Source organism: Podarcis melisellensis (genome assembly GCF_964234715.1).
Source record: "Podarcis melisellensis genome assembly, chromosome: 7".
In the NCBI taxonomy this organism is placed as follows: Eukaryota; Metazoa; Chordata; class Lepidosauria; order Squamata; family Lacertidae; genus Podarcis; species Podarcis melisellensis.
In genome coordinates, this window is record NC_138539.1 from 49013309 (window position 1) to 49037688 (window position 24380).

The 24380-nt window shown below is 40.7% G+C and overlaps 1 protein-coding gene across 1 annotated transcript in view; it reads left to right on the top strand.

The window, feature by feature from the left end:
• Positions 1 to 24380, top strand: part of GNAL (G protein subunit alpha L) — a 169747-nt gene that overhangs the window by 6765 nt on the left and 138602 nt on the right. Inside the window, exon 3 of the mRNA XM_081918106.1 lies at positions 17320 to 17368. Within this exon, the coding sequence (XP_081774232.1) occupies positions 17320 to 17368 (49 nt within the window). The remainder of the gene's footprint in view (positions 1 to 17319; positions 17369 to 24380) is intronic.

A 24380-nucleotide genomic window follows, 5' to 3' on the forward strand; every position in this document is an offset into this window, starting at 1 on the left:
TATTTGGTCACCATATTCAGAGCCAGGGAGGAAATTGCCTGCAGACAAATTGGGCCCATCTGGAGGTTTTGCCTACCCCATAATAATAGTCACAACTTGTTGGCAGATAAGGCATTGGGTTGGATCCTTAGTCTAGGATCTCCTGGAGGGACTGCCCCTATTTGATGTATGTCATAAGGAGATCCTTAACTCAGGATCAACCCTGTAAAATAATCAAGCAGCAGTCTGATTGATTCAGGATACATACCAAATGCTTTCACTAAAGCCTACTTACATCTGTAATCAGAGGTGCCAGTTTCTCCAAAGGATTGGGGAGTGGGGACACAATGTTGCATGACATCCTCGGAACAATGAGAGGGCCCAGCCCTCTCAAATATATATATATGTTTGGGGGCCCAAAACTGCCTCGGCCCCTAGCAGTCGGCACCTGTCACTGTAATAAATAAAGTTGTGGTCTATTCAAACCCAATATGTTTGTCTTGTAGGTTTGTTGTCTCTTCCCATGCTTTGGGCCTCACCGGCCACAGGTTCCCTGCACAAAGATGTGGCCTATTTAATTCCAGTATGGGGTCCATTTCTTTCTTAAAAAGCATGTTCTCCTTCATGGAGAGCACGTGTTGCGATGGGGTCTGACAGGCCACCCCTCTGTTGCTGGGTGGGATCGTATAGATGGCCATAGCAGTGATTGGGCTGTTTGAGTTACTGGGGAAATTTTGATGTTGCCAATTTGTGGGATGGACCAAGGATTTTATATACAGAGCACGCAGCATTGAGCGTTCTCTTTCGCTGCATGCACCAGCTCCATTTCTTTCTTACAATCAGCAACACTTCATTATTGCTATTGCATAATATGCATTGTTCTTGTGAGACAGTTGGAAAAACTGAACAGAATATGCAGGAAATGTAAAGGCCTAACATTACTATTGTTGGTTTCATGAATATATTCATTTATCCCTACTTTTGAGTGCCCCAGTGAGAAATGGCATTGTTGAATACAATGTAGTGATTAGTGTGAACACTAAACCTAGTTGTGTAATAAACTGAGTATTATTTATATAAATTGTGACATTTTAAAAGAAGAGATTAAACTTCAATTTTCCCTTCGAAAGTAATGTAGAAACCTTAAAACTCAGTCTTAATGGAGGGGTTTTCTTTAGTACTTGTTTCACAGGAGAAAGCTGCTGCTAATGCTATTACCAAGAGCAATAGTATCAAGGCTTCACCTTCCATCAACACATTGCATAATTAACTTATGGAATTCATTGCCACAAAATGTGGCAAGCAGCACTAGCTTAAATGTCTTTATAAATAATCCATATAGGTGATTTATTATTTATAATATAATGGCTTTAAAAAAGGATAAGATAAATTCATGGAGGACAGACATATCAATGGCTGTTGGCCATGATGTAGCAGAATACTGAACAATTTGCGACCTGATTACCAGATGCTAGGATCAAGCAATATCTGATGGCTACTGCCATCATATCACACTTGTGGACATCTGTCTGGTCTCCATTTGAGACAAAATGGTAGCCTAGGTCTGATCAAGCAAAACAATTATTATTTTTATGGAGTATTATTTTCCATTTGTGAATAGTATCACCACACTCAAAGTCACCAATAACCTTGGCTTATCTTCCATTTTGCTTTTATTGTTAATCAGCATTAGCTTGTCTACATCATGTCGTGTTTTCTTGAGGGAGGGGGAAAAACTCCTGTAAGATTGTCTCCGTCTGAACAGCTAAAGACTCTCCTCCTGCAAGAGAGGGGAGTGGTTGTGGTTGGGAGCCGGACTCCGCCTCAAGCAGGGGCTAACGCCCCCTGCCTCCCACTCACCAGGCTGGCGCCCACACCCACGGGCAGGCACCCAACCAGGTGCCTGCAAGGGGGCGTGTTTAGCAGCCTAAATTGCTGCGGCAGCAGCCTTCCGGCTTCACTTTTCGTCGTCCCATCGCGAGTCACCTACCCTCCACTCCCTTAGAGCTCAGGGTCTCAGTTTTCTTTTGGCCTTGCTATGGACCTTAGGTTGGTCGCCCTGGTTGTCCGGGGGGCTTGGTAGGAATTTTTCCATTTGGCATTAGGCTTTTTGGTTTTTTCGCCTACCTCGTAGCAATCGTCACAACTTTCGTGCTATTGGTGGGTAGATTAGGCATTGGAATAATGTGTTGTGGTGTGTTGAAGGGCTAGGTGTGGCCATCGCCTGCGCCTTCAATTTTGGGTATTCCATTAAAGGAATCTGGCGGTCGTGTATTCTGTCCGATGCCTGCGTGGCGGGAGGCCATGGCACGACCCTCGGTGACATCAGGGGAGAGCTTATAGTTGGATTAGCATCAACAGGCTCCACCTACTGGTGAATAAACCCCCCTGTTTTAGACTCACCCCTCTCTGAGGGGGTGGAGTCAGCTGATGTAATCCAATGCCTAAGCCAACCTTTTCACTTGCTGTAATCAATAAAGTTGTGGCCTTTTCTTGCCCATTAACCTTATATCACATGTCCTTGTGTTTTCATTCCACTACGCGGGGATTGGGTCCTCGCACCACAACAACTTTTCCATACCTCACTTGTGCAGTGTAACTTTCCCCCAGATTAGACTTTAATTAGACTTTAATCAGATTTTGACCTGTTTTCAGGAGGTAATTTAATTATTGTTTGATTTTATAGTAATGTTATATATCTGATGTTAGCCGCCCTGAGCCTGGGGAGGGCGGGATATAAATAAAAGTTTATTATTATTAGCTGCTCACAGCACTTCCCTGGCTCATCCCTTGGACCTTGTCATTTACTTCTGATTTTCCACTACCCTGGTTTCCATAAAGAACAAATTACTTGGGGGTTTTTTGTCTTTGAGTCATTCCAGGCTTCTCCAGTTTCGTCACCTGCTTAGCTGCAGCGTTAGGTGCTTTGCTAGACTGTAGTATTTCCTATAACACCAACATGAGTGTAGCCAAGGGGGATGGGGGGCAGCTGCCCTCCCTAAATCAAGTAAACAAATAAAAATACTTCACTGAGGTTCTGCCTCACTCCACCTAAAGCCTGCCCCCTCCCCCCCAAAAAAACCAAACCCTGGTTACACCCATGAATGCCAACAGGGAAACCTCCAGTCGCCATGCCTTGCAGAGTAATCCCATGGTGCTGGTAGCACAGGTAGCGGCTAAGCCAGAGTTAATGCTGGTACAGCAATCACTAGCCTAAAGTTCAACATTTTGTACATGAGGCAAGAGAGAGACTGACCAGTCCTTTTACAGAGCCCTCCAGCCCTTCCCAAGATCCCACTAGAACCCTGAGAGGAAGAAGCTCCATGAGGTGCCAGGAAGGGGAATTGCCTCCACTGGCCATGGTAGCATCTGTCCCATCCCTCAATCCAACTCCTGTTTCAAGGCTTCACTGGAATCCTGAGATAGGACACCTGTGTGGGTTTTGAGAAAACAAGTGTTTACACTTTCCACTTTGTTATGAACCTTGGCAGTTTGGAGAAAGTGTCTTTTTTCATAATTACCCACTAATGTACTCTGGGTTCTATGCAAATGAGAAAAGAGTGGTGTCATCCTATTCCTTGTTAGAAGATGCATCTGTCACTTTACTGAGTCTTGTATACCATGATTGGCTACAGAGTTATCAAGAATCCTATTTTCTGTTTTGACTATGAAGGGAGATGGAGGGGTGGGTGTCTCTCTGTGACTCCCTATGGTCTCCAGTGAGAGTGTTTATCCTTACGTCACCACTTCTGCAGGCATGATATTATGCCATTGCTTCAGATGGGAGCAAGTGATGAGAGGGTTCCAATTATTATTATTATTTTATTTATTGGATTTATATACCGCCCTTTATCTGCAGGTCTCAGGATAGTTCGCTTTCATTCTTCCCTTGCCATGTCATCATTCATATCACTTTTGGCCCTACTCCTAACAGGGAGTAAGCACAAGTGAATTCAGTAGGACTTAACTTCTAGTAGATATGGTTAGGAATTAACTGTAAGGCTGCAATCTTATGCACACCTACTTGGGTTGGAAGCAACTTCCATTGAAGTCAGTGAGGATTATTTCTGAGTAGACATGTATAGGATGGAACTGGAGAGATTGATACACACTGGGAGGGGCTGCTTGGTTATATTAGTATTATTTACTTATTCTGGCATTATTGCCTTGTCTGCATCTCCAGTCTATCCATTGTATCTTTCTGTTATGGGTTTTTAAGGGGTGTGGGTGTGGCTGTGTTATACTAAACTTTGTCTAATGAGGCAACCTATATCTTAGGCACTATTAATGGTAACAGTTTGTTTTAATAACAAGTGTTTAAAAAAACCTTTATTTTATGTGGTATCTGATGGATCGTGTAAATTGTAGCATGTTTTTATCGTTTTCTCTAGGGACTAGTTGTTAAATCTAAACAGTTTCCTCTGTGAACTAATTATCTGGTATAAGCAGCTGCCTTCAGTAATCTGGGAAAGTAGAAGCAGAGAGTGAGTTGTAGTAGTAATAGCAATGACAATAATATATAAGTAGCTAGATGTTCAGATGGCTATGTGCTTAACTAACCAACAGAAGGGCATAATTTTTAAAATAACTGATTAAAGATGCTGCCACATTAACTGCTTAACACTTAACTGCATTCACATAATAGAGATGTAACTTTAAAAAATGCTCTGAGCATCTCTCCAAAGACAACTAATGTATGTTTTCAGCTCACTTGGGATGCCTTTTATGAGATATAAACAAATTGGCACCATAAGGAGCTGAGTTTTATTGCTATCTCTCTGCTAACAATATCTTATTCCTCAGGGCTTCCCATGCACCTTGAGACCAACATGAATTCAAATCCAATTAAGACAACTTTCAGTTTGCTGGTCTAAACAAATGAATGAAATCTCTCACTGTCCCCCAGTGGGTGTAAGGCTGCCCTCCAGTCCACTCCATAGGCTGTGCCTACTGGCCCACCCATGATTATATATTGTTTTATTTCTAGTAATATAAGTAAAGCCCTGCACCACATGCTATGGAAGACGTTACTGTTCCACACACAGCAGCATAATCATTGTAGAGAATTCTGATGCAGCATTAAATTTCAATAATCTCTCATCACTCTTTTTGTTTCCAGGTTTGGCCATGTGAAGCATCCAAGCAATTTTTTCAATCCTTCTTGAAAAAGAAAGGTATACATAGTTTATAGCTGGCCACTTTTTTCCATACTTCTTTGATATATAAGATTATACCAAATATCCTGGGTTTTCAAAATACAGTGGTACCTCCGGTTAAGTACTTAATTCATTCCGGAGGTCCATTCTTAACCTGAAACTGTTCTTAACCTGAAGAACCTTAACCTGTTCTTAACCACTTTAGCTAATAGGGCCTCCCACTGCTGCCTTGCCACCGCCACACGATTTCTGTTCTCATCCTGAAGCAAAGTTCTTAACCCAAGGTACTATTTCTGGGTTAGCGGAGTCTGTAACCTGAAGCGTATATAACCTGAAGCGTATGTAACCCGAGGTACCACTGTATTATGCTTCCAGACATGTATAGATTATGGAATTGGTGCTGCTCATGCAAATTTGTTGCTGTTCCCACATGACATCCTCAACAACAGAATGCTAGCCTGTATTTCCCCCCATTTAATACATATTTACCCTTTCTATGGAATATCTGATAAGTAGGGTTTTTTTAAAATGTTGCCAAAGACTCGCTTGCAATATCCGAAGTTGCTTGCAACATTGAGTCCACATCTGGAAGAACTCATTGTTTCTCAACAGTTCAATTGGTACAGCAATTAAAGAGGCTACTTAGGAAGTCTGTAGAATCTCTTCCTTTTGAAGAGTCGGAGCCGGGCTATACTTAAGCCTCTGTCTGGGATGTTAGGTAATGGGCATCATATTCAAGGGGAAGACACTGGATGCCTTCCAGTTCTCGTTTCTTCTGTATACTTCTGTGATTCTTCTCACAAAAAGAGTTAGGAAGTCATGAACTTTCCTTTAATCTTCACAGTATTCTGTCACATTGAAAGAAAGAACAGAAGCTCAGTGATTTAGGTAGCAATCCAATGCGCAATTCAATGTAAACTCCATTGAACACAGCGGACTCACGTGTTAAGTCAGAAGTTATAATCTAGGTGTTGGATTATTGCAATCAATGCTGTTTCCATCCTGCTACACTTCAGCTTCTGCTAAAACCTATGTTATTTCACTATCTGCTAAGGCCAAACTTGTGTAATTAATTTCAATGTATTTCAATGGAAGCAAAACAGCGAAAATAATGTAACTATTTACATAACATTTGTGGACTAAAAATGATTGTGAATATCACCCATGTTCTCTTACGTGTTTCCATTCCTGACCTGACCTCAGATAACCATGAAAATTGCAGGAATTTCCACTCCTGTTTCCATTTCTGATTAAATTTCTCAACATCCCTAGTTGTTGGTCTCTCCTGCATGCTTTCCTAGATTCAAATGGTACTGGATAATTGTGAAAGCTTACTATGGGAGAGGGCCAGACATATTGTTTCTATATCTTAAGAACTGACTAGCAAATTTTTAGTAAAAAGGAAGACACAACTGTCTTCAGCAGCCATCAAAGTTATTCAGTCTTACTCATTGAGAATTTTATGGGAAAAGAAAAGAAATGAAGGGTTTTAAATCAGGATTGCATGCTCCAAAGCCAAAAGATTTTAATGCCAACTATAGAATCACTTATTCCACTGTCCAATATCTCCTCAGCTAACGCCCAGCTTTATATACAGACAAATGTTATCCAGGAAAAAAGGGAAGGCATTTTAACATGGGATTATTTTTCTCACTTGTGATGAGAATGTCAGAGATTCTGCAGTTGTTGAATTTAATAACAAATGTATTACTTGCTCATGCATTATATTTTATTGTATTGCTGATAGTGTCCAGAATGTTTGGATACTTAAAACCAAAGAGGTTAGATCTGAACAACTCTATTAAACAAAGTGTATATAGATGATTATGAAGATGCCTAGTAAATGGTAAATATACATTGTTCCAACTTATTTCAGTGGTGGAGTTTCTGTATGAAAAATAATCAAAAATATAAAATCACCATTGTAATCTTCTTTGTATGCCACCATTCCATGGTTAAAACCATGCTCAAGGTGACTTACAACATGAAAAGATTTGCAAAATTACAAACATAACAAAAGTCATCATAACCAGTAAATAAAACATATCAAAAAGAACACAACCAAATTGAACATTTTCCACATAAATCATAATAACATCTAAAGATAATATATTAATATTGGTGGCAGCAACAAAAATAATCCTTAACTGTACCCCAGCCCAAGGGTCTGTTAAGCAGCATCAGCTTTTGTAGCTGGAGTCAGCCAGGGCCCTGCCCTCCCAGGCCAGGTGGTAAAAGGCCAGCAAGGCAGTGAGCGGGTCTTCCAGGACTCATAGCCAAGATGGTCTCCAATGTACAATTGAATGTTGGATCATGGATCTCTCAAAAACTCTTAGGATTCTCACACAATTAGAGTTCCTATTTTAGGAGAATGTAACAGCAAGAGTTAAGGCAGTCACTATTTCACAGCACAAACCTCTTTACAAGTATACACAAAAGTAAAAATGGGAGAGAAATTCAATTTATTTCATGCTTTCTGAAACCCAAACAGCCTTTCTTTGAAATTCACAATTCTCCAGATTGTGTAATGCAGTTCCCCAGCCAAATCATTTGTAAAAAATTCACAAACTGGGCTTAAAGTGTACATAAAAACACATACATTGGTGAAAATAACAAAAAATGCATCGTATTAGGGGAAATTGCTTGCAAAAATGTGTATATTAAGTAAAATTGCCTATAAATATGTGTCTATTAGGAGAAATTTGCACTAATATGCTGAAGAATTTTCATTAGGACTTTTTTTTTTAAAAAAAGCAAACTGATGTGGAAATGTGAAAAACTGAAATTAATATTAGAAAAATGAGAAACAGAGAGAAACCAAAATGGTCAGAGTGATCCCTCATTACTCAGAATTACTCTAAGCCCCAGAGAGTTTTATGAGCCTTACTCTCAGGTAACTGTGTAGAGGACTGCAGCCCTAATGCCCCAGTGCAAAAGATTTGAAATATCAAGAATGCTTAAGTAGTAACATTGCTAGATTCTATAAAGAAGAATGATTCTGTGTCCCACTATTTTTCAGAAGAAAATATATTGGTTGATGTTGCTCTTCCTTACATAGTGTTGCAGAGGTAAAGGAAGTTTTACCTGCTGAACACTTCTCAACTCAGTTTATAATGCCTACCATTTATTCTATTAGGATGATCTAATGCTGTCCCTACATAACAAGTGCACAAACTTTAATACTGCTGGAGTTATGGGTTTTAAACTAATATTGCATGCAGATACATGGACATAATTATATTCAGCATTGGCAAGAATGGGAAGATAGCACTATGAACAAATTTTGTAACGTAATAGAAAAGGGTAAATAAGAAGAAAATACTTCAGCTACTAAATCCCAACTCTTGATGAAGCATTTATAAATACTGGAGAAAGAGTACATATCTGTGTCTAACTCTACACATTAGAGGATATGGGTTTCCTTATGGAAACCCTACTCAAGTATTCAGCACCAATGAGCGTGAAACACATTCCCCCAGAATGCAGATAAATTGAAAGGTGAAATTGAATGGGATCATGTCTGGATAACTATTCTGCTGTCCCACATTTATTTATTTAAAATATTTATGCCCTGCTTTATAGCCTGAAGAGGCTCTCAAAGTGGTTTAGAAAAGATTTGCACAACACAGTTGCATTTAAGCATAGCAGTAGGGGAAAAAATGACAATGTGTCATATGGTGTCAGGATAATTCAGGCAGAATTTCCTGTCCTACTCTGTCTCCCTTTGGCCACAGCCAGCTAAGCAACAGCTTTCTGAAACAAAGGATTGGAGCTGAGCAGCTAAACACACTCAGCCCATAATGGAAGGAAATCTTTTTCTGGTAGTTCACCACCCATACTTGCTACACTGGTTGTACTCCCCTGAGTTGGCACCTGTGAGGACACTGCCTATCCCCATACCCAAAATGCCATTGCATACACACACACTCAACCCTGGCTGTGTCGGCATCAGCTAGAAGGGGACCTATATATGTACAGTTGTATGTGCTCCCTTCATGATTTCTGTCCCCGTAGAGGGTTACCAATGCACAGGATCCATATATGTACATGCCCCTTTCAGACTGACACCAATCATGCATCAGCTGCAGCAGGGACTTGGCCAGTGTACACACTGGAGCCTATGGGACACAGCTAGCCTGTACATTTTAGATAGGGTAGCTCTATATTTTAGTGACAAGCCTATGATTATACCCATGGATTAAGCATGAGATCACACACTTTTGATTTTTACTTGTTTTCCTGCTGTTTGGCAAATGTGATTTTGAACTAACTTTCAGATCGCCATAGGCTTCATATCTTTTAAGAAGCCATACTCCAGTCTATCCTTTTTATAGTGTGAAACCCATGTAGAGTAGCAAGCCATCTGCATGCTGATTGAACCTGAAAGAAACCCATTTTGCAGATGTGCCATTTGAATGTCTTACTGGCATTGTAACTTTTTTTTAACTTCTGGTAATTGCTTTAGAAGAACAAAGCTCTTTGTTTAAGGGGAGCTCAGGGAGATCATAATTGCCATAAGGTACAAGACTGTTTCCAAGTATTTCTGAATTGCTTTTCTTTCTACATTAAATATTTAACGTCTAATCTTTGGCCAAACTGTAGAAACCCACTAAGGTCCATGGGTGATGACATCAGGAAGAGAATGGAGACCTGCCAGTTAAATGCTCTGTGTAATTTTCACTATATAACCACCACTTGAAAAGTATCTGGCTGAATTTGAAATAATATGCAAGAATACAGAAGCATGTAGTCACTGAAAAGTGGACCATAAGCAATTGGTTTCACACATTTGTGAAAAACTGAAGATTCACAAATTGTTTTGTTTTTTAAAAAAAATACAAACAGCTTTTTCACTTCCCAAACATTGTGAAACAAATGTTTATCTTCCTCTGTAAAATCTTTTTTTTTTTAAGGATTGAAACAATAATATTTATTTACAGCAACGTGCAATGTGACTTGGAACTTAAAATTATTATTATTTAATATTGGTTTTTTGCACAAATTTTCCAACATAACAACTTCATAATATCATAACAAATCTTTGGCTATCACAGCCTAAGACTTCCCTCAACCCCTTCTAATGGTTTTCTAAATTCTTCTCTATTTTTGCATTTTATTCTTCCTCTGTAAAATCTTGACCCCTTATGGGTTTTTAATTGAAAGACTTATCATTCTTAGCACTTTTTGTCAGGACTGATGCCAGTACTGACTTTATCTGTGGGTATCCAGCAGTGAGATGGTAACCCAGTACTCCAAGAGGGAATTGTTTTAATGCAAGCACTGACTGAATTATTTGCTAGATCAGCTAAAGGGCACCTGTTTCTCAGTCATGTGCTCTGATACTCTTTTGCCTTTGCTAAGAGAGCAGTTTCATACCAGGCAGAGTGGACTATTTATTTTTTGTTGAAGGATAAGAGAGTGTGAATATAAACACACATAGGGTACAATTCATCCAAAACTAAACTTCCAAAACCCATTGATAGAACAGTGGACGTCCTTACCTTTTGCACTGAAAATAGTATGACAACAGTGCATAATTGTGACTAGATCATTCCATTCTACCCAGTGCTACTTTTCTAGAAAAAGAGGTGCTGGAACTCACCATGAACACCTTCCTCGTTCCTTTAGCATGGCAATGGCACTCATCTGAGAGGTGCCAGCACTGAGTTCTGGTGAGTTATGGCTGAAAAACAATTGACAGTGCGGATGCTATACATGTGGGATGGCAACTGACAGCTTGCAGGCCAGATCCAACCTGAACAACATATGAAGATATTGAGAAGTCCTGCTATAGATCAAGCCATATCTGCTAAGAATTTTCATATTATATTTTAAAATAAAAAATATTAGCACAAAATTCTGACCAATGCATTGTACCTTATAGTACTACCTTTTGTGACAGACGATCCACAGATCAAGCACTGGTGACCATGCATTCCAGTAATTATTTGAAATGCCAAATTTATTTGCAAATGGGATTATCTTTTCAATAGTTTGAAACTCTGCTTTCTCAGTCAATTCTCCTCCTTAGCACTCATCCAAATTTGACTCTAATGTTCTTCATGTGATAGGACAGGCTATATATGTAATATGACACCTTCCGCTATATCAGAGTTTGAATTTTGATTAGAAAATTCTGTGATTAGTTTCTCAGTACAAGAAAGTTGCTTAAAAATAAAAAATAAAAAAAAATGATAGTTGTGTGGAGGGGTTCTTGCAACCCAATAATTACAAAACATTATTTATCCAATTTATGGTGGAATAGTTTGGAATACTGTATATATTAAGTAGCAGTAAGCAGACCGTGTGCCTATTGATCTTTGAAGTAATGGAAGGGGAATGTCAGGAATGACTATCAGTGATAGATGAAAGCTAGGAGAGAATAAGGCAAACCAGGCTGATGGACAGGAAGCCAACATCTGCTAAAAGGCATAATGGCACCCGACTTCACTTTCAACTTGACTTCCATGGCAGCTCTGGCTCCTGCTTATTTCAGAAATAAAATTAAAGGTATTCCAGTCACTGTACCCATTAAATTTCAATAGATGGTCTTAGTTCAGCCTTAGAAAGTTGCAGTGAGCACATGCAGAGAGAGTCTTGTCTAAACTATTGTTAATAATATTTTTTAACAAAATAAATATAAAAAATTGATCCATTTTATAATGCTCCTTTTATTTAGTGCTGACAGTCATTTGCAGATAAGAAACTGAAAAGGCACTCCTTTGCTCTAAGAGAGACATGGGGAACCTCTCGCCTGCCAGACATTGTTGGACTATAACTACCATCATCCCTGACTCCATGCCATGCTCGCTGGGGCTGATGGGAGTTGAAGTCCAGCAACATCTGGAGGGCCACAGGTTGCCAACCCTTCATCTTACAGGAAGCTGGCATGGGCTGGCATCCCCCAAAATCTATTAATTCTGCTAATAAACAAAAAAATGACATTAATACTTGCCAAGGCAAAACAGTAAGGCAGTTTGTAGTAACACTGGTATTTAGGGTGTGTGTGGTGGTTTGTTTGTTTTTTAAGATGCTAGTGTCAGTCTCAGTATAGTGCCTGCCACTATACCATCCCTAATGGCTGGGAGCAAGAACGTGTGTTGTGATTTTAGCCAGTTTTTATATGATATATTTTTAAGTTGGCAGTTTGTTCTGCTGGTGATGCTGATTATGGTGATGATTTACTTCTTTTCTATGGCTTGTCCTAAGTTGCAGGGACTGTTTGGTATTGAAATGGAAATAAATAAAAGATAAAGTATTCTATACAGGACTAGTCAAGCAATACAGTGCTTCATGTGATTTTGTTACGATTAACTAAGTGCACTGGTGTTCATGAAATGCAGTGGCGTCGCTACGGGGGACGGGGGGAGGTGCGCGCTGGGTTCCATGTCTGTGGGAGTGACAATAAGTCACCCTGCGGGGGCTCGCGGCAGCACGATCAGCCATCGCGCCACCACAGCCACATGTGGAGGATCCTCCGTTCGCGGCTGCAACCATGAGCAGAAGATCCCAGCGCTGGTGGCAAACTGTTAAGCACAGTGCATGTGTGGCATCGCATGCATGGGCTGTACGTAGCGATGCCGCACATACGCTGTATAGCGGTTTTCCGCTGGCGCCGCTCCAGAGGCATACAGATGGTGCCAGGATCCTCTGCTCGCGGCTGTAGCGGCGATGGAGGGATCCCGGCACCCTCCGTACAGCTCTGGAGCGGTGCTGGTGGAAAACCGCTATACAGCTCATGTGCGGCATCGCTACGTACAGCGCATGTGTCCTACATAGTGACGCCGCACATGCATCCTACGTAACGACGCCCACCCAGGGTGTCACGACGCCTTCCTTCACCCCTGATGAAATGTTCACCATGGTGACGATTGGATTTTTGACTTTACAAACATTCTTTGGTGAAAAGTTTTTTAAAAAATTTTACACATTTGCTTTTTTATCCAGTCATCTTACATTTCCCTATAAAATACTCATTTTAAGGCTGCAGTCCTAATATACACTTATTTCCCTATAAAATATTCAGTTTAAGGCTGCAATCCTATATACACTTAGCTGGAATATGTCTCAATGAACTTCATGGGTTTACCTCTGAGCAGATGCATAAAAGGCTGCACTGTTAGTGTAGAATTATAGAAAACCTTTTATTCAGTTTGCTATTGCTAGCTGTACCTAAAGCTATTTTAATTTTTAGAAAAACCTTAGAGTGAAGAGTTAAGAAAACTAAAGAAATACATTTGACACTGTCAAAAATCCCTGAATTGTCCCTCTAATATCCCTGTGCTCTGCCAAACATTTAATCAAGTTTAATCAAAACTCACTGGTCTAATACAAAAACTTAATATTAGGTATGTCACCTGAGCTATGATCTACACAGGCTCAGGATTAAGAAAAATTGACGCTCCATGCAAAACGACAAGGCAAATGCAGTTCTGTGTGGGCAAAAAGTTTGTGTTAAATCCCAGGGTGAATATATGTGGCAGAGAGAGGAGGTATTGGATTATTGCTGGAATAGTTTTAGGTTTTAGTGAAATAAAATGAGACCCAGCGGCTGCCAGCAACAGTAACCAGGAATCTACAGTATGCTCTGTGGGTTCTTGCTTAGGCCTTGATTTTCATCCAGAACTATAGCATTTGCTGCTTCTGCCAGATGTTCGGGCTTGGGCCAACAATCCCATATAGGCTCACAGGAAAAACAAACCTTTATCCCTATGCATAACTATGAGACTCTGGCACAGTGCTCTATAGAGCTGTAAGTTATCCCATGGCTGCTGAAGGGTACTACAATTTTTTTTAAAAAAATAACCATTTTCCTAAGCTTTAAAACCTGTATTCTTACCCAGTAAACAAAGGAGGAAATTTTGTTTCTTAAAATGTGGTTTTAAATGGGACTGTTAAACTACAGGAAAGCCAAGACTCTGGGTCAGCAGCCTGAAACGCAGTGGATATGCATTCAATACATAACCATGGGTGTAGCCAGGATTTTTGTTAGGGGGGGGCAGAACAGAAATGATTGGTCAGTTAGTTAAGTATTTCTATTGTTTTACTTGATCGGGGGGGGGCAGCTGCCCCTCCCTGCCCTCCCTGGCTACGCCCATGTACATAACCTCTGCAGGCCAAACAATTGTCCCTTGCCTTTTCACATACAATCTGGGGGGGAACTGCAGGACCTGTGTTGGCTTTGGAGTCTGAAGTTCCTTTCCAATTTTCCAGTTCAGTCCCTTGGTGCTAAACAGCTGGCTTCCCCATGTTCTTATGAGTGCAGGGGAATACTGGGGAAAGATGGTGTAAATATTATTTTATTATGTTTGTTTAAAAGGGTAGCAGGGTGGGAAGCTGCCCTTCAGTATCAGGGCAGCATATAGGGCAGCATAGAGCAAAAATATCAGCATCAAAATAAAATCACAGTTAAAATGAAACACAAAGGAAAGCAGCAGCTCATAATTCTGCAGGAAAATGTCAGCAGAATAGATTAAGCAATTATATACCAGCTCACGTTAGCTGCTGGAATGCCTGGGCAAATAATCATGTCTTTGCCTGGCACCAGAATGACATCACACTTGGCATCAGACAAGCCTTCTTGGGCCCAGCATTCCACAAATAAAGAGCTATGTCTGAGAAGTCCCTTTCTCTGGCTGTCATCCCCACTTCAACTATATGGGGCATCCAGAGGAAAGCTTTAAATGACAGACACAGGATGCTTTCAGGCCACTGCTGTTTTCCGATGGGAATCAATCATATTCAAGAGAATTCAGGTTGATTTGGAGCTCTTGTGCAACAAATCCACTCCACACCCATATCCCCAAATCAGACTTTTTGCAACAAGGAAAGTGACAGAGAAATGCACTGGAAAGTGTGGGATAACAATTGCTTGATGTGGTGTTGTATAGCCTCCCTGCAAACAAATCAGAATGAATGCTCAATAAACAGCTGCTGTCATCTAACAACCCCACAAACTTTGTGCAAACAAATCAGGATGAGTATTCAATTCAGGTTGTCTGGAAGTGATCACAGTGTTTGGGCAGGTTTAGGTGATAGAAGTCAGTCCTTTAAGTATTCAGGTGCTAAGTCATTCAGGAAAATATGGGTAAGCATCAGCACTTTGAAGTGTGCCTGGAAATTGGCAGTAGCCATTTAAGGACTGGTAAGCAATGGTATGGGGACACAGGTGGCGCTGTGGGTTAAACCACAGAGCCTAGGGCTTGCCGATCAGAAGGTCGGTGGTTTGAATCCCTGTGACAGGGTGAGCTTCCATTGCTCAGTCCCTTCTCCTGCCAACCTAGCAGTTCGAAAGCATGAAGTGCATGCAGATAAATAGGTACCACTCCAGCGGGAAGGTAAATGGCGTTTCCGTGTGCTGCTCTGGTTCGCCAGAAGCGGCTTAGTCATGATGGCCACATGACCCGGAAGCTGTACGCCAGCTCCCTCAGCCAATAAATTGAGATGAGCGCCGCAACCCCAGAGTTGTCTTCAACTCTAACTAATGGTCAGGGGTCCCTTTACCTTTACCTAAGCAATGGTACATCAGTCCTCTTGGGGCTTTTTAAATCAGACATTGCCTATGCTCACTCATACCTTTTCTTGCAACATTAAGGGCCAGAAATCTGCCTTTAGAAAATAAGAAAACATATGAAAAGGTAAAGATAAATGGACCCCTGACAATTAAGTCCAGTTGCGAATGACTCTGAGGTTACGGCGCTCATCTCCCTTTAAAGGCCGAGGGAGCCCGGGCGTTTGTCCACTTCTGCAGACAGTTTTTCCGGGTCATGTGGCTAGCATGACTAAGCCACATCTGGCAAAACCAGAGCAGCGCATGGAAATGCCGTTTACCTTCCCGCTGGACCAGTACCTATTTATCTACTTGCACTGTGTGCTTTCAAACTGCTAGGTTAGCAGGAGCTGGGACCAAACAATGGGAGCTCACCTCGTCGCGGGGATTCAAACCGCCGACCTTTCGATCAGCAAGCCCAAGCGGCACAATGGTTTAACCCACAGCACCACCTGCGTCCATATATATGCACTTTAAATGGATTACCTGCAACCCTTATTGGCTTGAAGACAAAGAAGGAATAACATAAAGAAAAGCATGGGTTTTATTGTTCAACATCTGGAAGTGTGTGAGCCCCGCACCCTCTTGAGTGTTTACAGAGTGATGATGAACAAATTTACATCTACCGGAATCAAGGGATATTGCAGCAGGATATCACGACTAGAGGAAATTTGCACTCCAACTGATCTCTAGGGCATTCTTTAAAAATATTTCACTTCTAACAAGTATCACTAGAAAACAGTCGTCACTCCCATTCCCTTGCGTTGAACATGCTTGTTACACTTTTTTTCTCCGCCTATACAAAGACCACAAAAGAAAGCAGTTGGCTACATGAAGCTTGACAGAGCACCACAAGGAGAGCATATAAATCTTCTTACGTTGGCTGTGTGCCCTTGGAATTAAAGGGAAATTGTGTTTTGAAAGTTTTTTCTCCCAAACACACTAGATTAACAAAGTATATTGTGCCTTCACAGCTTAATATATGATGGAAAGTTTGGCAGTTGTTGCCATCTGAGGCAAGGCCTTGTGTTCCTAATCCTTCCTTCTTCTTAAAGTATAAACCAGACATTATAAGGGCTTGTGCAAAAGTCTTGGGGAACTATGTGAACACCTCTCAGGTGGCACCTCTCAGGTAGGCGCCATTGCCATTATAAGCGAACAATGGAGGCCTTCATGGTGAGTTCTGGCACCTCTTTTTCTAGAAAAATAGCACTACGCAGCAGGGATGGCAACTTGAAAAAAATAGGGGGGTAAGCCCCACCCATATAATCACATGACATGTTGCAGGAACACCATTTGAATGGCAATGCCCATCAACTTTGGGAGGGCAAGGTCCCCTCAAATATTTCATGGGAGGGCAAAGCCCCCTCGTTCCCTAGGAGTTTGCTCCCATGACCCGCAGAAAAAGATCCCTGTCTCAGGTAAGCTATTGCGCAGGGCAGGCAAAACAACACGACTGCATTTATTTTTAAAACTTACCAGCTCACTTTTAAAAATTTATATTTAATTGCACTGCAGGGGTTGTTATATGAAAACAACAATAGCAACAAAGAAACAAACTAAAATAAAACCAGAATGGTGGTGGGAAGGAGAGGAGGAGAGCATTCATAGGTTTTGCTTATTTTCCATTTACAGGGGTATCATAAATTACCTTTACATTCAGCTGAAGGAAGAGTTCAGCTTGGTAAGTACAGTAATTTATGTAACTTTTCAGCTCACATTTAAAAAGTTTAACAATGAGTTTTACCCATCTTGTTTTTCACTAGAAAACTATCAGGTCAAAATGGATTCTCCCTTCATCAAGCATTGTTTTATCCTCCTTATTTGTGTATGCGTGTCATATTCAGTAGATGAAATCACTTCTCTTGCAAAATGCAATGTTCCTCATATTTCGGGAAACCAGTTTTTTTTATAGGATTGCTCTACACATTAAAAAAATCAATCTTGGATGCACCGTTTTGAAAACATAGAATCAGCATTTTACAGTAAACTCAGTCCTCATCATGCTTGTAAGCTGCAGAATGTGTCCAGCCCCTTAGGTTTCTTTTACATTGCTTTCCCTTCTCAAAATTATTCTGACACTGAATCTGTTTTATAGTTTACTGAATGCTTATCATGTCATTTCAGAAAGGTTCCAAATACACCCCCCATTGCTCATCTCTTCATGCTCAGTGCTGTACATGTACAAGATTTTACATTGCCCAATATTTCCTGGTCTCATCCTTTCCCCAAGTTAGGTTGTGGTACTATTGTCAGTCTTCCCTGTCCCGACAGATGTATGCTTGTGCCATGAAACCAATAATGTGTATAAAACTGAATTTGATTATTTTTGGTTAAAAAATTGTTCTTAACACCATTAATCAAGACCAACTCAATATAACGTTTACACATCTGTTCATTTTTCATTAAACAGAATAGTAATGCCTAAATTTAAATTTGAATAGGTAGTGCTTGCATTAAATTCCATGCCACACATTCATCTTGAAACAATAGATAATGCAGAATACAGTAGCATTGCAATGTTGATTCAGAGAAATTAATTAAAAAAGTAAACACTGCAATATGCAGACCCATCATTATTCAAACTGAGCAGTGTTTTATGTCTCATTGATTATCAATCGCAGAAGATATTTCATTTAAATCAATTACAACTGCCTCAAAACTGTATTGTGGATTAGATTTGCAGAGAAACAATAAAATTGTGCACTGAACTTTCAAGAGAAAATGCTCATAATCAGTACAATTGCTGCTGCGATAGTTCAGACATTGCCCTAGCCATCTTACCTTATCTATGGCATCACACTCATGCTTTGGCATAGGTAAGCACTCTTATACCAGCAATAATATAGTCTGATGAAGTACAATACTGTTCTGTCTGCATGTATGGCTAAGAAGAGAGGCAGAAGCAGGTGCTGATCATTGAGGATAACTTAAATAACTACTAAAGAGCCAGCTGGGTTGAAACAAGCATTATGAATCTGAGATAAGATGATAATGAATATCAGTGGTTGCGGAACTGAAGCGTATCCTTGCAAGATGAGCCACCCTAGATCCTTCATATACGACACCAGTTTAACTGCCCATTCACAGATCCTGTCCATGTTGATAGTCAGCTGTGTCCACTGATAAGACTCAGTTTGCTCTAGTCTCATAGTTAGACATATTGTGGGTTATACTAGCCACCATAGTCAAACATACAGAGATATTATCTACAAAATACATGGTTCAATAGCCACTTATGTAGGCTTATGTTAGTATAAGCATGTCTGCAACTTGAAAAGACAATGTCTCTCTTTGGGATGCAGAACCTCTTCCCTTGGGATGACGGGACACCAGGGAGCTGCAACAATTTGATGTGTCATATACTGATAACAGGCCAGTAAACAATCATGGCTCAAGGCTTCCCATAACAAGAGGTGGAACAAGGGAAGGCTAGATCTCTGTCTAAAGCAACACAGCTGGATAAGAGCTGAGGCAGTACAATATGTTTAGGATCAAGCTGGAATATCCAGTGAGATACGATTTAGAGCATGTAACTGTAAACTTAGAAAAGGAGAGGGATGTCATAAAGGTATGAGAAACGCCATGCTAAAACTCAAATCCAGCAATGAAATCAATTTCAACATACCATAGCACCTCCTTGGGGCAAGTTAAGTAGGAAACCATGCGTGCAAACATAAAGGATTCACCATATGGATCTCATTGCAAGATCTGTATAACCAGACATTTCCATTACATGTGTTTGTTAATTTTATCCATACTAATTTCTTTCATATCTATAGATGCCTGTGCCTTTACAAATCCCAACTTGTTCCTTTTATCATTATACATATATGTTAGCTTAAGCAGCATTGTTAGTGTCAAATCACTCCATTCTGAATCCATTACTTCTGTGCTACACCCAAAGAAGAGTTTAAATCTTAGAAGAATCCCTGAAATATAGTCTCTTTGACTTTGCTTCGGCTACAAGCCTAGGCACATGTACCTGGGAACACACCCCATTGAACTCAGTGGGACTTACCTTTGAATAGATATGAATAGGATCACACTGCAACCTATAGTTTTATATCTACTTACCTAGGAGCAGATCCCATTGAACCTAATAGGATCTAGAATCATTGTAAAGTTGGAAGGGACCATGAGGGTCATCTAGTTCAACCCCCTGCCATGCAAGAATCTTTTGCCCAATGTGGGGCTTGAACCCACAACACTGAAATTAAGAGTCTCATGTTCTACCAACTGAGATTTGCTTCTGAGTAGACATCTATAGTGCTGTCCTGTAAGGCTCTAATACTAAACACACTTCCCTGCAAATGGGTTTCACTGAATTCAGTGGGACTGTTTATTTTATCTGTTTAATACATTTTTATGCTGCCTTCAGGGAAGTAACTGTGATTAAGTCTGTGTATTATGTAAAACTCAATCTTTTTGCATGAAGTTCCTCTCTTTGGAAAGCATGGGAAAATGCAAATCTTTTAATGGAATAAGGATACAGAATTAAACAAAGTAAATACCCAGAGTTAAATTTAAAAGATATTTATTTATCAAACCATTTATTAAATGGGCCATCTCATTCAGAAGACCGATGGCCTTATCTGGGGAAGTCTGAGAACTAGACATCTCCTGCTCTTCCCCTTGCCTTTTCCATGCCCAGTCTTGACAATTTTGCATGCATTACAAAATATGTGTCACTGCACATGGAAAACTGAGGCAAAGAGGAAATGACATGCCATACACGAGAAGGAATTCAGGCATATGACTCATTGGACCATGTTGCCATATGACAAGCAGATGTCCTGACATCACCCTCAATCTATATCACAACCTTGGTTTTCCATCTCTCTCACACACCTCTCTTCTGCATTTTTTCTGGTTCTGCTACAAATGGGTGAAATTGCTGGGAAATGGATTTTGGCTAAACATGAAGAGCAACTTCAAGCAGTTTGACTGTGGAACTAACTGCTTCAGGAAGTAGCGGCATTTAAGTAGAGGTTTGTCAGGGCTGCTGCAGTTGCATCTCACATTGCAAATCCTGCACTGTGCTGATGGTTGGCTAGATTACCCGAAAAGAACCGTCCAGTTCTTTGATTCTATCTCCCTTGTGCTAAATTCAGGCTTATAGCAAGCCAATAGAAATCACTTTAAATGTGGATAAGTAGCAGCATGCCAAAAGTTGAATGCCATGTGTAGTAGCATATTAGGACAAGCCAAAGAGAGCTTGTACGTCTATTTCTATTTCTACGCAGATATGATAATGAGGAATTGGACCCTGACATTTTGATCCTGTTCCTGCTGAAACTTCCATCTACAAGAAGTTGACTTTTTAGCTGCACATTGCTTGTAAATGCCCCCTTCTAAAAAATATTTTTAAATTAGAAATTTAATTAATGCAGCAGACTAAGACTATATACTAATATCTGTTCATGCTGAATTGGTTTCCTTCCCACCTTTTTATGGTTGATTAATTCCTAATGGCTGTACTAACCCTATTTAAATGTACAGAACTTGTTTCTGACTAAACATAAACAGAGTGTTGCTATGAAGCTACATGCATCCACTCAAATTCTTCTTCTATAAAACTATTAAATGTGCAAGTATCCCTGTCTTCCTATGCCTCTCAAATGTGCTATCCATATTTGGCTATGCTGCTCACATGTAAAGGCTGCACTCGACCTAAGAAAGCTGGAACTAAGCTAAGTTCTGCTCTTGCGTTCCTATGCCTGTCACTGTCCATGATTTGGTGGGCATCTGAAGTCTCCTATACCTGCTTTATTTAGAACCTTGCAGAACTGGGGTTCTAGATAACACAGGAAGCCCTCAGGAGTAGAGGAGACTCCTCGGTTCATACTTTGCCGTACAACTAGTAAAGAGCAACTGGCATAGTTATTGTTTGTATAATACACATTAAGCATCATTTTTTCTTTTGGGTGTGCTCCAGTACTTGAGTCCAATTTCTCATTCAGCATTTAGCATAGTATGTCAGCACCCTCTAGTGATGCTTTGGAACAATACCTGTTGAGGCACAGAAGTAGTCATTTCAGGAATGACAAAGAGAAAGGTATGCATACCATGCTACTACTAAAATAGCTTTGAGGAATCAGCCATAAAAAGGTGGGAATGGAACCAATTCAGCATGAACATATCTTAGTCTGCTGCATTTAAAAAAAAAATACTAATATGCATTAGGTAAAGGTAAAGGGCCATTAGGTCCACTTGTGACCGACTCGGGGGTTGCGGCGCTCATCTTGCTTTATTGGCCGAGGGAGCCGGCGTACAGCTTACGGGTCATGTGGCCAGCATAACTAAGCCGCTTCTGGCAAACCAGAGCAGCGCACAGAAATGCCGTTTACCTTCCCGCCGGAGCGGTACCTATTTATCTACTTGTACTTTGACGTGCTTTTGAACTGCGAGGTGGGCAGGAGCTGGGGCCAAGCAATGGGAGCTCACCCTGTCGCCGGGATTCGAACCACCGACCTTCTGATCGGCAAGTCCTAGGCTCTGTGGTTTAACCCACAGCGCCACTCACGTCCCACTCATGCATTACCCATGTTCAGTTTTTAAGACCACTAGCTGTGTCATTATTACTCATTTGTTTTATGCAGTTCAAACTTTAAACTGTTCAGTCTGATTCAATCCCTGACATCTCCAGGTTCTAGGATCTCTTACAATAGGACTGGGAAAGAACCAGGACCCTAAATCATAGAACTCTAGAGTTCGAAGGGACTCAAAGCACCTTCAAGTCCAAACTGCTGCACTGCAGAAACCACAAGTGTTCACTGCTATCCAGAATAGACCATAGTATGCTTAGGTGTCTTCTCTTGAAGCTGTGCTTCTATTGAAAAGGCATTACATGTTCCCAGCACTTGATGTGCTGTATTTTATATAGCATCTTGACTGCTGTATCAATGCTGCTAGGATTTCTATGTGGAATGCAATATCCTAATGGGTATATGCCTGTAATATGAATGGTGCCAAATGATACAAACTGCCTCCTCCCAAACGGCAGCTATAAAGGAGCACTCATGTAGCCTTTACAAGCCACCATTCTCCTGCCCTGACAATGTTGCTGCACCATTGCAATTATCTCTTATGAACCGTTTTATGAAGCTTCAATTCCCCACCCCCTTAAAGGCTATGGGTCCCGCTCATATGAAACACGCATTTATGTTGTGTTCAGTATTCCGGGATCCAACAAGATGAAATTGAGTCTAGTCTATAATGGTAAATAATAAGTACGGTAAATATTGACTCTTTGTTTAAAAAGAGGGCAGTGGGTATGGTTACCCTCTCATCTGCTATCCACTGTCTGGGGTGTTGGAGACCATTGCATAAGGTTAAAATTTAACTGAGGGTATGCTTTCCCTAACTGGCTAAATAAGCCCTTGGTGTTTAGATAAAACATTATAAATCATATGTTCATATACCTAGGATACATGCTGCTTGCTTCAAGTGATCTTCATTTTCGAACGACCTACCTCTTTGCTAATTCTTAAGTTGTTTTTGTTCCACAATGGCAGAATGCACCAGCAAAATATCTACGTTCAGCACAAGTGCTGTTGCTTATGGAACTAAATAGAATTGCTCTGACCTTGAGCTTTGTGATTACTAACAACATTCAAAATCAATAGGAGAGTGGGTAGCCGGATACTATAGCTTAGAGGAGCCAATCAATAAATCTTAAGTGAAGTCTTCATTTATCTGCTCTAAGAAACATGTTTTTGTCTAATACCAAAGTGATAAGAATGCAAACATATAATAATGACTCCTTAGTTAAAAAATATACAGATGCATTACGCTAAAAAACACACAGCAAGATAACATTTGTAACAGTTCCAAACAGAACTTAGCTTCCAAATAATACAACAAAATATTACATCAATAGAATAATCTTATCCTTGGTGGACCCTTTGGGGTATGGTAGAATAGCTCCTATATCCCCTTGTGCTTATAGCCACAGGGTTACCCCAGCAAAAAAAATATACAAGGTTAGTGATGTCATTGCCCTCCAGGCGTACCAGCAAGGGAACAGGCCAGTACTGGAAGCATTGGAGAGAAATGAACTTTAAATTGAGTCTAGACACCAGTCCTGATGGTGTAGTGTTGGTAATGTTAGTAAGCTCTAACATTTCCAAATAACTTCTCCTATTGTGTCCGTTCCCTCAACACAACCACAGTGGAGAGCAGGATTCATGTTAATTCTGTCAATTGTGGCACAACATCTGGGCTACATGAGGGTCAGGCTTAGTGGCAGATGGAACTGTTAGGCCATAAGACAGAGAGACCAACACTAGGTGGAGCCACAGCCAATGACAGGCAGACCCCACTAAGCTACCTCATTCTTTTTCTCAATTCAGATTGAAGCGGCTTGAGGAAAATGCATAAAAACACAGTATGAAACAAGATGATAGGTACATGATAGATATGGATTGTGGCTAATAGCGTGGGTAAACCACATCCCAAACCTGCTTAGTTCTGCAAAGGCCAAACAGAGACTAAGTAGGAAGAAGCTGACAGAGAGTGCCACTACCCGCTAGACCAAGAAAGGCATGCCAGATGCGCGTGTATGGGAAGAGGTTGTTCAGCCAACAGATGGGTCAGTAGACTCCTCACCTTCCTCCACACCTCTGTTTCCTAGAGCCAGGAGGCGCTTGAAGCAGGAAGAGTAGCAATGTGAAGGCAAAGTTTCGGGTTACAGG